Raw genomic sequence first — 17624 nt, forward strand, 5'->3', positions numbered from 1 at the left:
TACTGGGAGGCTCTGATTCTGGCTCTCTCCCGTAGCTGTGGCTGTGACCCCAGGGTCTGCCAAGGGCTAGCTCTGCTCAGAATTCCATCGTGTTCATGAAACGGTGTCCCAGTGCCCTCAAAGAATAAAACATGAGCTCCCGGATCTCTGATGAAGGTCTGAGCAGCTTCCATAGCTGGGACCTAACTCCTGTGAGTCTGGACCAAACCAAAAGAGGGAAGACACCACGTTAAGTAAGAGTCTGTCCACTCATGGGTATAAATCGACGGTTTCTCAGCTGGCATGTCGTGACCTCTGAAAGGCATGCTGCCAAATCTGGGTTCCTTGGTAATTTCTTTATTTGGCATTTTAAAATTTGGAATTATTAACTATTTCAATCATTGGCTTTGATAAAGGAAATACGTAGTGAACATGGCAATGAAATAAGAATTGTGTTGCTGTTTATTTTAAAAACCACCACCATCAATTCCAACAATAGGAAAAGCAAGTAGCTCCAATCATTCCCCCCACCGCCCCCCCCCAAAAAAACAAGTAAAAAGAAAATCAGGCTCAAGTGCTATAGTAAAATCAGAATGATTTAGTTCATCTCTCTCTGCCTTGATTTCCTCATCTGCTAAATGGGGAGGAGAGTTTTGAGGAGGGTTAAACAAGTTAAGTGCCTAAAGCTCTTGGTACAGTGCCTGGCAGACAACACGAGCAATGTAAAGTGTTCGCAGCTCTCACTGTCTGGGACTTCGCAGCAACGTTAGAATATCCGGTCCTACACACGTGTGAGCCAGGTTGACGCTCTGGTTCCTTAAAGGTGCACGTAGTCTCATTGTGTGCCATCAGGTGGCATCCCTGGAAGTGTTTGTGCGCAATGAAAACAAGCCCGCACATTTCCACTGATAAACAATGTACAAAAGAGTTCTTGGAACTGTGAGAGCGAAGCAGCGGCATGTATACAGAACTAGAGAGACATATGATTTAATTTGATTTGGAGGCTTTTGTTTTGCCTTAAAAAAAATTTTTTTTTTTTTTTGCACAGAGAAATTCTCACCCATCACACACTACGTGGAGCCCAAGTGGTACTGTATACGGGCTGGGAGTTAGAAGTACCCCGGCTCTGTCACCAGCAGCTGCGGAATCCTGAGCACATCATAGACCTGCTGAGGCTGGGCTTCCCCTCCCAAAATGAGGAGGCTGCCCAAGTTACCTGGCCCATCAGATTTCTTTTTGATTGGTTGATCCTCTCGGCCTTCGCATTCCACAGGACCTGCCAAGGTGTGTTCAGTAAAAAAAAAAAAAAAGAGGAGTTAAATTACTTTTAGGTGAAACTGAGTGCCAATGCTACTCTCCCTCCCGGATTAAAAGGAATTTTAAAATTAAATGCGAGACTTTCTACCTATTTTAAGAGTTCTTGGGGTAAAATTGAAAAAATTCATAGCTTTCAGGTTCTCTTTTACTCCATTCCAGAATAGAAATCATGTGTATCAGGGGTCAGTAAACTATTGCCCCAGGGCCAAATCCGGCCTGCTGCCTGTTTTTAGGTGGCCTATGAAAAGGACTTGAAGCACTTACTAATGAAGATCAAAGACTAAAGTTTTCAGTATGGATTAAACCTCAACATAAAGAAAACAAAAATCCTCACAAATGGACCAATAAGCAACATCATAATAAATGCAGAAAAGATTGAAGTTGTCAAGAATTTCTTTTTACTTGGATCCACAATCAACACCCATTGAAGCAGCAGTCAAGAAATCAAACAAAATATTGCATGGCCTCTTTAAAATGTTGAAAACCAAAGATGTCACTTTGATGAGCAAGGTGCACCTGACCCGAGTCATGGTATCTTCAATCACTTCATAAGCATGCTAAAGCTAGACAATGAATAAGGAAGACTGAAGTAGAATTGATGCCTTTGAATTATGGTGTTGGTGAAGAATATTGAATATACCATGGACTGCCGGAAGAACTGACAAATCTGTCTTGGAAGGAGTAGAGCCTGAATGCTCCTTGCAAGAAGTACAGCCAGAGTGCTCCTTGAAAGCAAGAATGGTGAGACTTTGTCTCATGTAATTTGGAGATATGATCAGGAGGGACTGGTCCCTGGAGAAGGACATCATGCTTGGTAAGGAAGAGAGGGCAGAGGAAAAGAGGAAGATGGATTAACACAGTGGCTGCAACAATGCGCTCAAACATAACAGTGACTGTGAGGACGGCATGGGACCGGGTGGTGTTTCATTCTGTTGTGCATGGGGTCGGTATGAGTCGGAACCGACTCAACAGCATCGAAGAACAACAACAACATGAGTTCATGGATGGTTTTTACACTTTTAAATAGTTGAAAAAAAATTTAAAGAATAATAATATTCTGAGCCCGAGAAAATTATGTGAGATTCCAATTTTAATGTCTATAAATAAAGTTTAATAGGTGCACAATTATGCCCAATTGTCTACATATTGCTTATAGCTTCTTCTGTACTACAGTGGCACAGATGAGTCAGTGTAACAGAGATTCCATGGCCTGCAAAGCTTAAAATATTTACTATCTGGACCTTATGGAAAAAGTTTGCTGACCTTGGTACATACTATGAAATTTAGATTTTGAGTATCTTGGAATAACATTGTAAGCTTTAGTTCATCACATCCTAAAACGACATCATAGAATTTCATTTTATTTTTTATTCTCTTATTTCAGGCTAAGGTTTTCAGATTTAGCAAATAAAAATAGAGGGCACCCAGTTAAATTTGTATTTCAGACAAACAACACATTTTTTTTTTTAGTATGTCCAAATTATACTTATGCTATAAAATTACTTGTTTATCCAAAAATTCAAATATAATTGGGCTACTGTATTTTATCTGGCAATCCTGCCTGATACTATTCACGATCTCACTCCAGTTAACCTTTCCAAACTTATTTTCCGTTTTACTTGCTTTCTAGGCCCCGTTTCACACCTTGTGTTGAACTGCTAAGCTGCCCTTCCCTTGACTTTTCACGCGCGCCCTTGCTTTCTCCTGCCAGCAGGTAAGGCGCTACTGAAGCACCACCTTTTCACAAAGCATCCCTTGGTACTCCTGGCCACAAGTAATCTTTTCTTTCTCTGGTCCCAGAATATCTACACTGATGTTTTTTAATGATACTTTGTCATTTCTATGTTATTAGGAAAGGTTTTTCCTATCACGTCTTCCCTACTAGTTAAGACAAAATGCTCTAAAACTAGGCTGTCTGATATGAATTCCAGATCTACCATTTACTTAATGGCTGTGTGACCTTGGGGAAGTTACTTGAGTCACTGGGACTCTACCTCCTCATCTGTACAGTAGGGATAATGAAACACCATGGGACTATTGTGGGGTTAAATGGTTAGTGTGTATCAAGCACTTCACTATAAAAGCACCTAGTATTTCAGAAGGACAGAATCTATGTGCTTCATCTGTCTGTAAGAGACCGAGAAGGGATGAGAAATCTATCTCAAGCCCCAATATTTTAAAATCGTTGCTGACCATTGCCTTTGACTTACAGGAGAACAGTGGTGCCTCTCCATATGATAAAAAGTAACGAGATGTTATGGAGATGACTAAGGGACACGTTTTTAGAACTGGCCAAATAATTTTGGAAGAACTAACAACTGAGAAAATCAAAGACAATTCTGAAAAAAAAAAAAAAAAAGATTGTGAGGGGAGTTTTTCTTACCAAATATTAAAACTGACTGTACAGTTACTGGGCTCAAAAGCACATAGCATTGGCCCAGAACCAGACAACAGAAGAGCGGGTCAGGGTACAGAGTCCAGGAATATTCCTAAGTATCAACGGGAGCTTAAAGTTGACAAAAGTAATATCTGAATTCAACAGGAAAACGAAGACTAATGTAATAAATAGGGATAGCATACTATATCTTTACACAAAAAACATGTGCCTTCTACATTTGTTTGCCAGCCACACCCTGCCTGCACCAGGTATTTTTGTAAGTGCGGTATACTTTTTTTTTTTTTTTTACAGTAACACGTAAAAAATAATTGTCATAGCAGCACTTAGGAAAATACCTCACGGAGGGCGGAAGGGTTGACCTACAAACGTAGAAGGTGCTCGTTATTTTTGAAAAGTACGGTAATTGCCTATCCATCTAAAAGTAAACAAAATTAGATCTCTCCTTCATAGCATAATAAAAAATTCAAGATGTAAATAAAATTAGAAGAAAATATAGGAAAATATCTGCAGAATATTTGGGGGAGGGACTTTCTTAAGCAAAATGGAAACCTAGAAACTGCAAAGAGAAATTTTGGTCCATTATCAGAAAAAATTAAAAATTGTTTAGGTAATATCTACCATAAACTAAATCAAAGGTAAGTATTATATTGGAAAAAATATTTGTCATACACGAAAAAAGGATAACATCTCTAATATATAAATAAAATAGCCCTCATATTAATAAGAAAAAGACAAACGATAGAGTAACATCATGAAAGAGTAATACCAATGTTTAAATCTTAGTATTAGACATATAAATTACCAAGAAAATATTAAAATAAAAAATGCTCAGCTCATAAGCTAGGAAAATTCAAATGAAAATAAAAGTCATTGTCATCCCTGAGAAAGACTAATAACAAAAATCAGTAATAACCTGCATGTAAAAAAAAAAAATAAAATAAAAGCTACAGGAAAATGGACATGTCTCTACCTTGCTCGTAGGAGTATAAATTACTAAACCTTTTGGCTAAATATCTATTTAAATAAAAGTAGACACACCCTTTAATTAAAAAATCCCACTTTTGATAATCTATCTTATGGAAAGTGCCTGTTTTCTTGACTGTTTGGTGTGCATTTAGATACACACACATATGTACCACTGTACATAAATATTTGTATAACAAAACAAATCCGTTGTCATTCAGTTGATTCCGACTCATAGTGACCCTATAGGACAGAGTGGAACTGCCCCATAGGGTTTCCAAAGGGCAGCTGGTGGATTCAAACTGCTGACCTTTTGGTTAGCAGTTGAGCTCTTAACCACTGCACTACAAGGGCCCCGAAATATTTATATAAGGGTATTATAGCATTGTTCACTGTGACACAAATCTAGAAGCAAATTTATGTCCATTCATGATAGAATAGTTGAATAAATTATGCATACCCTTACAGGATATTTTGCAGCTATTAAAAAAGAATTATATAGTTTTATAAATACCTAACTGGAGAAATGTTCATGGTACATTGTTAATGAAAGAACAAGAGTAATGTATATAGCATGAGCTCATTTTTGAAAGCAAGTAAACAAATAAAGGAAACTAGGCGTGGAAGCGAACACCATGTACAGTTAGGATTTGGTACTTTAGAGGGCAGGTCCCGAGGGGATCAGGGTGAGGCAGATTACCTGTCTACCTCTTTACTGCTTGACTGGTTACATCGATTGTGGATTAATTTCATCTTTTCAAGCTAATAAAGTAAAAAGAAAGTTGCCAAGAGGTGGGGGAGGGGGCACAGAATGTTCAAAAAGGAAAGAGGTTTTGCAATTAGAGCTCCATTGGAACTTGTTTTCTTTTTATTTTATTTTTGGATCCATTTTTAATTTTATAAGAAACCATACATTTTCTTTGTAAGGCACCAAAATGTAATAGATAAGCCTAAGGTCCCCTCTGATCATACCAGTAAATCTCAATCTCTCCACACCTCAAGAGGTAACCACTGTGATTAACTTGCTAAATACTCTTCCTGATCTTTCTCCTGCATTATATGCACTTGTTAAAAAGACACCAGAATGTCTTGAGGTACTTTTGTTCCATTTCATAAATGGTTTCAATTTGCAACTCGATTTTTTTTTGCACTTAACAGTACGTTAGGAATTGTTCTCCATGTCCGTTCAAAGATATCTATCTCATTTTTAGGCTACTGAATAGTATTCCACAATATATTGGTGACATAATTTATTTGACTCTTATTCTTTATGTGGACAGTAAGGACGTTTCCAAATTTTTGTTATTAACAAATAATAGTTGATGAATATTCTTAGCCATGTGTCAGTGTGCACATGTGTGAACAGTGCTTCAGGCTAAATTACATACCTAGAAGTGGAACTGCTCAGTAGTGGGGTACATATGGTGGAAATTTTAGTAGATATTGATGTCTGGACCTTCAAGTGGATACACTGCTGAACAACACCATTCACAGTGTGTTCAAGTACTTAATTTCCCACAACCTCCCAAACACATGATGTTATGTTTATCTATCTAATCTGATAGATAAAAATCAGGATGCAAAATATGTGATTTGTGTTTCCCAGGCTGAGCACCATTTCTGTTTTCTGGCCTGTGAATTTCCTCTCATATCCTTTCACCTAGTGGGTTGAATTTTTCTTGTACTGAATTTTAGGAGTTTTTTTTTTTTTTTTTAATCCAGAATACTAATCTTTAGTCTGATATATATGATGAAAGTAGTTTTCCTAAGTGTCCACCTGCACTTTAACTCTGCTTTGGGTGTGTATTGCTGTAATTTGGAACTTTTTTCCCCTTATAAAACTTTTCAAACCTATTGGTATAATGTTGACTATAGTATTCTTTTAGAATTTATGAAATTTCTTCTGTGTCTGCAGTTACTTTTCATTTTTTATACCTGAGTATTGCTTAAGTGTGTTTTCCTTAATCAAACTGCAATTGTTTTTTATTGGCTTTTCCCAAGAACAGCTTTTAATCTTATCTTTTATTTATTTCATCCCCATCAAGCTTCTGTCCCCTGCAGCTCTTCCTTCATCTCTGAGGGCCACAGAGAGGGAGCACCAGCAACACTCACCCTCCCCAGATCCTGTCCTCCGTCGCTTCTGCTGTTCTCGGGCAGACCTTTTTTTCTCTTTGCGTCTCTGTCGGAGGGCTGTTTTAGGATCAGTTATCCAGGCTTGATAAACAAACTAAATGGAGTACATTGAATTATTTTCTGGCTTTTTAACAATATGAAATGAAAAGAAAAAGGACCTATACCTGAAAACACACAACGGCAATCTTTCTGACTTTTGGAAATATTTTTTTCCCCTAACATAACTAGATATTCCTCTCCCACCTTAATACGTTGAGCTGGCTTCTGCTAATTTCATTACCATGAGCTAAAACATGGAAACAGACAGACATTTTGGGAGTAGATTTTATTTGGTAGGTATCATAGACAACCATGAGATAAACTGTGGGTATAGCCAGTTCTCCACCTTCTGTGATACTGCCACCCTTTGTGATAATTAGTTAATTACTGATTCATTTGCATTACACATAATATGAGTAAGCCGGAAGCCTCACTAAGTATTATTAATGTTCTCCCATCATAAATAAACTCTGATAAAAAACAAAACATTGTTAACAGTCTTATTTACTTTGGGCAAATAGTTCTGCACATTTGATACTCTCCTTTGTGAGTAACAGCTGAGTATGACCAGCAAATTGAGAAAGGGCTTTAGATTAGGGTTTTCAGAGGAAAAAACATGGCATTTTAATGTTTTCTTCCAACAACACCAAGAAAGTGAGCACTGGTGACTGAAAGAGTTAAGGAGTTATTCCAGAAGAGTATGGAAGGAAAACCATGGTGCTTTTGGTTGCCTTTTGTCATTTTCACTCAAAAGCTGAAAACGGTCACAGTTAATATTATATTGTAACCAATAACCACAATACAGCAATTCTCAACAGCCCACCCAGCCACAGTATCCCAAGTCATGCAGAAGATAGAGGAAGAAAACCTTGGTATACAGAGTCAGCCACTTATATCGTCAAGCCAGGCAGGCATGCCCCTCATGCACCCACAGACACACCTGGGTCTCAGGGAAGCTGGGTTTTCCATTATGATGATAAAGTTATATGAATGTTTTGTTGGGGCTCTTGTAAACCCAGACACTTTTATTTTATTCTATACTATTTTCAGATTTCTGAAATCTTTGAAAAACACAGCATGAGCAAACCATTGGTATTATGATATCAATAGAAAATAAAGGATTCAATTTTCCATATGTGGAAATGTGAAAGTCATAGGTTGCTAAGGAAGAACACCTGGTTTTTCTCACTGCTAGAAATCTGAACCTTGGGGGCAAATAATACAAATGCAACATTTTGTATTATTTCCAAATAACAAACCTGAGAGGCAAAAATTATCCTATTTTATGACAAAAACATGTTTAAAAATGAGAAATAAACTGGAATTTGAAGAAGAAGGACCAAATAAAGAAATTTATAGTAGGTGTTTATTCAGCATGTTAACTGGGAATTCTATCAAGAATATCTCTGAGGTTTAGTACCTTAATAAGCAAACTTGTTTCATTGGTTCTTTTAAAAGAACCTGAACTACTAAACTTAAGAAATTTTCAGGCTAAAAGTAACATATAGTAATATCTCCTTTAAAAAAGTATTATTACAATATTTCTTTTAGATAATACAAGAATCCTAAAAATAGAAAAAAACAAACAAACAAAAACTCAGGATTTGTGAATGTACTAGACACACAAGTTGGAGGAATTCTTTTGATCTGGAGAAAAATGAAACATCTGATAGGAAGAGAGAAGGAGAGAGGAGGGTGTTAAGGTAGACTGGAGAAGTCTTTAAGAAAGGTGCATACCATAAACATGCTGAAGTATTGAAGAGAACTCCTGGGTCTCCATAAACCAGTAACCAGTTGTCATTGAGTTGACTCCAACTCCTGGTGACCCCATGTGTGTCAGAGTAGAACTATGCTCCATAGGGTTTTTAATGGCTGATTTTTAAGAAGTACATCATCAGGCCTTTCCTTTGAGGTGCCTCTGGGTGGACTTGAGCCTCCCAGCTGTTTGCACCACTGAGGGACTCCTGGTTCTACAGAAGATACCTCAGTTATGAAACCCATCCTTGCTTTCTCGCTGAGATGAGAAGCACAGAAGAGGGAAAGCAGGGAGGAGGGGAACCATATGACAACTCCTTAGTAGTAGGTGAATCCTCTTAGTGAGGATGTTGGAAATACAAATATTTTATAGCTCCAGGAACTTCTGCTGGAGGGTCAGTTTTGCCTCAGTCTGACTGGTACAGGAAAACATTGATAAAGAAGGATGAGGAAGAAATCCTTGTTGAGTAAAGAAAGGGAAGCTTCTTAGGGAAACTTCCCAATTCTTGCTTTGTAGCTGTAAATATTATCCCACCTAGTGGGAAATGGGATTCACTTTACCGAAAAATTTACTACGCAAAAGTACATTTATTCTTTGAGCTTTATTGAAGTGGATATCCTTCACTGAAATAAGTAAGTTCCATCATCTGTCCTGGGCCTTCTTTCTGCTGTTATATAAGGAGATGCTTTGTTTTAAAGATGGGGCATACTTACATTGTAATATTTCATTTAAGTACATTCTTAGATATGAATTGAGGGACTGATGTGGTCATTAAAAAAAGAAAGAGAAAAAGGGCTGTAGGGAGACAGCAACACTGAGTGTTAGCAGTGAGTGTTAACAGTGAGTATTAAACTCCTGGCATTTTAAAAATGGAAGGGACTGGAAATCTCAACTTTGCTCATCAAATATGGGCCAGCAGTCTCACTTCACATGGGAGCTTGAGAAAAATGCAGAATCTCAGTCCCCAACTCGACCTGCTGAATCGGTACCTGCTCTTCAAAAAAATCCACAGGTAAAATGTGAGAAGCACTGGTCTAGCTCACCATCCTAACTATTGGTTTACCACTGGAGGCACATAAGGACAAAATGGATAAGTCCCAGACTGAGTTCAAGAGGAAAAGCTTTCTATAAAATATACGAATAGTAATTAATTTATGATTTTCAGTAATGGATTGCACAGGTACTCAATAATTTGTCGTGCCTTAGATGAATCACCAAATAATTTTTAGTAACTTCTTCAAGAGAACATCACTGAATGGGAGTTAGGAGGTAAACAGGCTGTAAACGGCAAAAGAACTGCCTAGATAGGGGCTTTATCGAATTCAGAATAGTAAACGGAAGGTCCAAATTAGGAAGACTAAATGGAAGTCAAAAAGCAGATGGAGCAAAATGAGCCTTTTATTTGCTTATCCAGAATTTTACCAGCTTTCTGAGAAAAACTATTTTACTTTGACTCATAACTGATGCATGCAACCAGATGTGAGCCTTTTAATACAAGATGGGACTTAGGCAAAGACACCAGAGGACACAGAGTACATGTCTATCTGCGTTTTCTCTTCCTATTTTCTGGACATTCGTGGCATCGACTTTAAAACAAGAGTCAGATAATAAAAAAGATTTGGCTTTTAGGAACTCCTTTTGAAAGGTCTGCCTAATTTTTTAAAATTCTTATCTTTCCTTCATTGCACAGTGTATAAGAGCAGGGAAAATGCAGATAGAGGGCAACGGGGGTACGTTTGTCTGAAGTTCATGGAGCAGAGAGCCACACACTACGTGTCAGTAAAACATCAAATACCTTTGCAGCTCTGATTAAATACTGAAGAATAGTTTTGGGAAGTTTAATGACAGACTTTGGCAAGGCTAAAATGGCTGATGCAAACTTCCCAATAGCTCTCTACAAAGAAGGACAAAGCAAGAATTAGTAGAAAAAAACAAAAACTAATAATTTAATATATGACGTCTGCGTGAGTTTATCTCTACAATTATACCGACTAGGTTAAGATGTGGCAGTCATCGAAGCTAGGATAAAATGTGCTTTGCCTGTAAGTTAGCAAGAAGGAAAATACCCAATCATTGCACGTAACCCATAAAAAAAATGGTGAAGATGTTCGTGTTCTTTCCTTTGCTGTTTGATGAATAATGGTTAGAAATACACCTCATTAGAATAAAAATAAACAAGTGAGTCACTAGTATTGGACAAGGTAGCGGCACACATGCACACAAACGCGCTCATCACGAAACATATACGTAACAATGGGGCCAGTAAGGAAGCAAGAGAGCAAGGTATCTCTGTGATAACGTAGTTCTTCCATTTCATTGGGAGGACGGGGATGGTTGTAACTGGCCAATGTGAAAAGACCTGGCCATCATCCTGGCAATGGCCTTAGCATGGGCACAAGCAACATCAAGCTCCCACATCATGTGACTTTGATGGGTGTCATTCTTCCTGCCTTGCAGTTTAACAAGAGGTTACATAGTATAACAAGAGGCTCAACAGTCCTAGGGTGTCTCCTTCATAAAAGACATTTTCATCCCATGGGTAGCTCTAAAGACAAAGCCTCATCTTTAATGTGCATTGATTATATATTCACCAGACAGACTGTATGAGGCTGGTGAGCTATCCAGCTGAGAAAAATACTGCAGGCTCTGAAAAACACTGAAGGCTCTGAAAAGGAGAGGCCGTTAAACTGGAACAATGAAAACTACACTAGATATTTTTATACTTAAATAAATTCTAAAACCTTCAGGAATAATTTGTTTTATCTCAAAATGAAAGTATTTTAATAAAAATAAAAATTATTTTATCATATATTGAAACATAAGTCCATTCAAGCAGTACAAAGCAATGCCAGAAAAAAGAAGGTTTCTTCTCCCCTCCCCTTGCAACGAGAAAATAGAGGTCCCCCGAGGAAGCTCTGTTTTCTGTTTATAGCATTAGAACACTTGCTGATGTAGGTGAATGAAGACTGGGCAGACCCACAGCTTTCACAGGCCTGTACTGTGGCAGCGCTGAGAGCAAGCAGTACCCCAGGTGAGTCAGAGCTCGGCAATGTCAGATGAGGAGTGCAAGCTTCTGGGAGCTGTCGCACATGTGAATAAGGCAGTAGAGACCCAGACCTGAAATCAAGGTCTGTCAGTAAGAACACCTGGCTGCCTTGCAAAGGACATTATTTTCCCCAGTCCCACAATTACCTGGAACGCTGACCTTCTTGGAGGTTCTTCTTCTTCTTTTTTTAATTCTTCCTCTTCTTCCTCTTCACTATCCGTTTCAAACAAATAATAATCTCCACTTCTGACCACTAAGCGAAACAGAATATCTACTTATTTCTTGAAAGAGATATGAGATAATTGCGGGCTTAGTAATGAAATGACCCCTTAAGCTACACAAATTGTCCACAAAAGGCCACAGCAAGAGATGTTGGTAGTGAGGAAGAAACAAGAGATGAACAGAACTCATTTCAGGCTAACACTACGTAGTGTTGGCATGATTTGGTCCACTGAGTTTGAGGCCTTGTCTAAGCCACATAAGTGAATTAGCCACTATGGCCACTATCTTCTTCCATCTTCTTTATAAATTTTACACAGATAAATCAGATCAACTCTGCAGCAACCAATCTGGTTGCCAAGATGGTCAAAGTAACGGAAACAATGGTGTCAGAGTTCAGCAATTTTGGTTCTTTAGACAAGGCCAAAGTGAAGTGGAAGATTCATCATTGCTCCAATAGGCCCGAGTGGTTACAGGCCAATGACCGGTGACCTAGAATTGGTGTCACCAGCCTCCTACTTCACTTTATATTGTGCAGACTTGGGTTCCCCACAGGTAGCGCAGGGGAGTAACATAGACGGCAATATATTTGAAGGAGGTATAAAAAATAACATATTGCCATGAGCAGGAAATGGGCAGCTAACATTAAAAAATACAAAAAGTACAACCGAAATACCACCACCACCACTCTGGTGATTTCTATGCATCGCCACCGGAACAGACGGAGGCACGGCAGACTTGTCCACAGGGTTAGCTCTGTTTGTCTTCTGGTCAACAAGGAGCACCCCATAAAAATAAAACAAAACAAAAAACATTGCCTCTGAGTCAATTCTGACTTACAGCGACCATATAGGACAGAGGAGAACTGCCCCATAGGGTTTCTAAAGCTATAATCTTTATGGAAGCAGACTGCCACATCTTTCTCCCGCAGAGCTGCTGGTGGGTTTGAACCACCGATCTTTCGGTTAGCAGCTGAGAACTTAACCACTGTGCCATCAGGGATCCTCATAGCTTATTTTAGTTGGAGGAGAACTATACTGGCCATAGGACATACAGTACAGACATTACGGACTGTCTTTGCCTCATCTGACATTTCCCTGCGAGAATATTTTGCTTGTGGTAAGACTTTAGAGCAAAGAAAGCTGACATGTCCCGAGATTTGGAGAAATTAAGTCTTTATCAGTTTGATGATGATTTTTTCAGAGAAATGAGACCAAGTATATGCATTTCTGATGCTACAATAACTGCACCATCATTGTAGAAAAACAGATCAATATTTTCAAAATTATATCCAGGTTTTCAAATGCTGAGACATTTTTGGATGACATAATATGATGTCTTAAGTTATCTTTTGGACTCATACATTGTAAGGTAATGGAAAACCTTGGCTTGTTTACAGTTAGCTGCTTGAGTGTTATTAAACCTGGTCAAAAGCAAAAGTACTTTTGCCCATGATTTCAGGTGAATCTGAAGCCTCCATTCATGAAGATGCAGAGTGAATGAATTGGGCCTTATATCCTTGAACAGAAGCATTGTAATTTGTGATTCTTATTTTGAAGAAGGAACCAGGCTCATAGTAACGGGCCCAGGCCTGAGGAAATAAGTGCAATACAACATAAGGTAAGAATAAGCAGAACAAGCCAAAGTCACAGCATTACATTTGACAGTGAGGAAGACCATGAAAGTAATGCCTCATGTAAGCTGAGAGATTCGAAGGAAAGTTACACAGACTCTGTGGTCACATGGTCATTTGGGAAAAACAGAGTATTATAAAACTGAGCATTTTACCCTCATTATAGGTTCTCAAATGAACAATAGCTTAAATTGTATTCAATCATACCTTCTATAACTTATATCCATAGGGACAGAGGGAGCCCAAGCAGTTTTGATTTCAAGCAGTCATAACATTGATTTTTATCATTAAAAAATCACCAATTTGTGGGTGAATAAGTGGAATTAACACACACACAGAAGGAAGTGTTCCTTTATAACATGTTCCTGAAATAAAACTAGGAAGTTACTAAAGAACATTTTCTTTAGTGTTATCTTTAACGATTATAAGAAAAGTTACTACACATACGTTTGTGACTGCAGATCCATCCTGTCTCTACTCGTGTGCACACATATGTTATGGGTGTCGATGTTATTGCTGAACTACTAAGCAGGAAATTAACTTTTGAAATCCTACCACTTGTATCCCCAGAAGTCTGGTCCTTTATTTCATATATTTAACAAGAAGTGAGGCTTGGCATTGGTTTCGGGAGTACTGAGTTGCTATGGAGACATGCGACTTTGGAATGGAAGGTATCATTGAACAGCAATAATGCAGTCTTATGTGTATACGTAGCATGGAACGGGAGGTGTGTCACCCACGGGCCGTACTAGGATCTTCTCTGTTTACCAACAACAGCAGTAATAGAACAATATCTTTATATTGTCAACAGATTTACACAAAGATATTTCAACTGCACTTATTTTTATACTTAGCATCTCTACGGAATATCTGTTTGAAAGCCTAAAACTCAACAGATCAGAATCAGGGTGTTTAATACAGTGCTTCCAGGTCTAAAGATAAGCTTTGGTACTCCTCACAATCTAAGAAATAAGCCACGTATTCTTTCCTCATGAGCTTATAAAAGGAAGTAAGCTTTGCAGAGAGATTTTAACACCACCTTCAGAATCTGATTCCAAACTATGAATTACACACATTCCTGCATTATTGCACCATAAGGTATCGTAACAAGGCACATCTAGTTTAATATCAGTTTTCAAGAACTTGATATAATGAGGGTGAAATGAATCAGAAAATTTAAAGTCGATAACCTTCACTGATAGTTCTTTAAATTATTACCAACTCGTAAGATGATTACCAAAGACCATATCCAATTCCTTCCAAAATGCAACGTTTAGGTGAGAAAAGGAAAGACAACCACAATTGCAACAGGATTTTACCCCAGGTGAAATGGCAAAACATTCAATATGACAAAATTTAGAAATGGATAGGTCTCTTTAAACTGGCAAAGGGCCCTTTAAAACAGAAAGAGAGGCACAGTTTACTTGTGACTTGATAGAAATCAGCACATGGTGCACTATGTTATTAGGTTGTTGGCACGACTAACAAGCCAATGAACAATGAATAAGATAGTCACAGAATTTCAACTTGAAACTCTGTCTTTTGATTTGGACAAAGAATTAAATGAAACTCACTTCATTTATAACTCATGGACTTTCTGACAATGCTGAAATTCAATATTTGAATTAAATTTAGTTACATTCAAATTTACTGAGCAGATTTCAAATACTTCTTCATTAAATTAGTTTGCTGATTTTAGGAAATTATTTCTTGGGTGAGAGAGGCCAGTATCAGATCTATGTGATCCTAAAAATTAAAAAAAAAATTTTGATACATTTGATTTTCTAGTAGTTCTCAATATTCTTTCTATCAGCAGAGCCCATTATATCAACGTATGACTTTATGGCTCTTGGGTGTCTTTTTTTGGGTGATTCCCTGTCTGATTAGATTCGATACAGATATGGAGATGTAGGCTATAAAAGATTGAGGACATTATAAATCATTCACAAAATAATCATTATTCAGTATTCTAACAAATTTAAAGAGGACTAGAGTGAAATGGCTCATTCTATTACAATGCCATCATTCAACAGTGGGTGACATTTCCTTGGCTGAGAAGAACAAACACAGCCACAAACTTCTGTAAGTCCTAACTCAATGTTAGGATCAGAAGGGAGACACACTGCATTCTAGGTGGCTATCAAGCTCTACTTTTCAAAAAGTGTTTTCCAATTTTCACTTTCAGTTGGTGATCACTGGGCAGCAGGTGGCTCTGCAGCTGCGACACAGGCCAGGCACTTGAACTCTGAGAGCAGCCTCTGAGCCTTTTGGAAACTGGGGAGGAGGCAGAGCGAGTAAGTGCCTTTAAGTCACACCCATCGTTATAGGCCGAAAACTCCAAATGCAAATAAAATCAAAGCTGTGGGAGGGGGGAGGGAGGCTCAGTGGCATCAGTGCCCAGTGCCTTACAAAGAGGGTCATGAATGCTTTTGACCATAATAATTATCCTTAAATCAGAATCCAAGGAGAAGCAAAAACTCATTTTTAATAGACGCTTTTAGCCAGAAACAAGTAAATACCAGCAGAGCTCTAGACCTCAGGATTAGATAATAAAATAATCAATTCTCCTTCCCTTGATGAGGCCAAAAATTTTGCTCAAGAGTTCTTAAGTCACATGTTTAGCTTTCTTTAGCCAGAATCTGTCCACAGAACTCAGAGAACCGTTGGCATCACCATTTCCCACACTCAGACCCCCTATCAAGTCACAAGGATCAAACCATGCACCAAACATACAGTCGTGGGGATGCCTGAATTCTGGTCAAGGATATAAGGGTTAAAGTTGATGAAATTGTAAGAGGATCGCGAAAACGTACTGGAAGCATGATCAACCCAAGGCCGCCACCACTGCTTTTTTTTGCCCTTGGCTTTCTGTTTGTCTGCTTCTCCTAAAATAAAATATGTCCAAATATTAATTCTTACACAGCGAGAAAACAAATTTTGAAAACCACGCTTTAACAACTCAATTGTCAAATCTAGATCAGTTGTAAAAGTACATAGAAAAAAATGACATTTTTTCAAGTTTTTTCAAAGAAAGTACATTAGAGGTCAGGAAAAGGAATTATACTGAATCTGTAAAGTATGCATGCATTAACAGGTGATTCCACAATGTAAATACTAACTGTTGTTAAACAGCACGCCACATTTTCACTTTCGTCTTAGTAACTGAAGGCATATAAAGAAGTATAAAAAAGAAGGGATTTCCTGTCAAAAATGCACCTCACAATGAATTTTCTATTGAATTAACTGAAAAGAATCACACCCCTCAAATTTAACATAATAATTGAGTGGCAGCTAATTTGTTAAAATGCATACATTACAATAACCAGCAAATTTGCTTATAACCATTTTAATAAATGGCTGGGAAATATAAATTCACTGGTGATTGGCAGGTACTATGAATGTACCCAAAAAAAAAAAATTATACATTATTTCTTCATTCTCTTCAAATAGAAAAAACATGCAAACATCTATAAAAAGACCTCTTAAACTCTAATTAGATATATAACAAACATATAACTAGACATAATAAATATTCATTCATGTCAGGTTATTAGAACAGGCAATAACTGACTGATACTTTAACTACCAATATTTAGAGGCCACATAAAATATGCATACGTATTTCATTTTTGCATAAAATTTATAACAGATAATAGTAGACTGTATATCTGAAATATCTTCCTTAAAGGAATAAACTAGGCAAAGACATGCTAATTTCTCTCAGAAACAGGTGTCTGTGAAGCAGAAACTAGATTATGTGCATGAGAAAGCTGTCTTACTGAAGGGGAGACACTCCTAAAGTCATTCACTCATTAAATGTGTACTTTGTAAAACAAATAAACTTATCCACAATGGGGAGGTAAAGACGGTTGAGTTAAAAAAGTACACTGCTAACACTGGCAGAATGAAGAGAAACCTTGTCTTACAGCTGTAGCCAACATCATGCTCTATTCACTATCAGAGGACCTGAGGCAGAGACAAAGGTTGGACATACTGTCATCATCATCTTCGGAGAGCTTTTGGGTATCCTGGCCTTCCCCCGACTCCTGGGTCAAGCTCAGCATTCTCTCTTTACCCTTTTTGTACTTCTGTTGCCTGGCCTTGATGCGATCCATCCTATAAAAGCAAACAGCATCAGTAA

General features: G+C 37.9%; 1 protein-coding gene across 1 annotated transcript in view; it reads right to left on the reverse strand.

Moving 5' to 3' along the window:
- PIEZO2 (piezo type mechanosensitive ion channel component 2) overlaps nt 1-17624 on the reverse strand; it is a 656646-nt gene that overhangs the window by 60763 nt on the left and 578259 nt on the right. The window contains exons 30-35 of the mRNA XM_064294736.1: nt 17478-17599; nt 16297-16368; nt 11778-11884; nt 10381-10479; nt 6770-6884; nt 1196-1255 (exon numbers count right to left, since the gene is read on the reverse strand). Of these exons, the coding sequence (XP_064150806.1) occupies nt 1196-1255; nt 6770-6884; nt 10381-10479; nt 11778-11884; nt 16297-16368; nt 17478-17599 (575 nt within the window). The remainder of the gene's footprint in view (nt 1-1195; nt 1256-6769; nt 6885-10380; nt 10480-11777; nt 11885-16296; nt 16369-17477; nt 17600-17624) is intronic.

This window comes from Loxodonta africana, chromosome 11 (assembly GCF_030014295.1).
Source record: "Loxodonta africana isolate mLoxAfr1 chromosome 11, mLoxAfr1.hap2, whole genome shotgun sequence".
NCBI classification, from domain to species: Eukaryota; Metazoa; Chordata; class Mammalia; order Proboscidea; family Elephantidae; genus Loxodonta; species Loxodonta africana.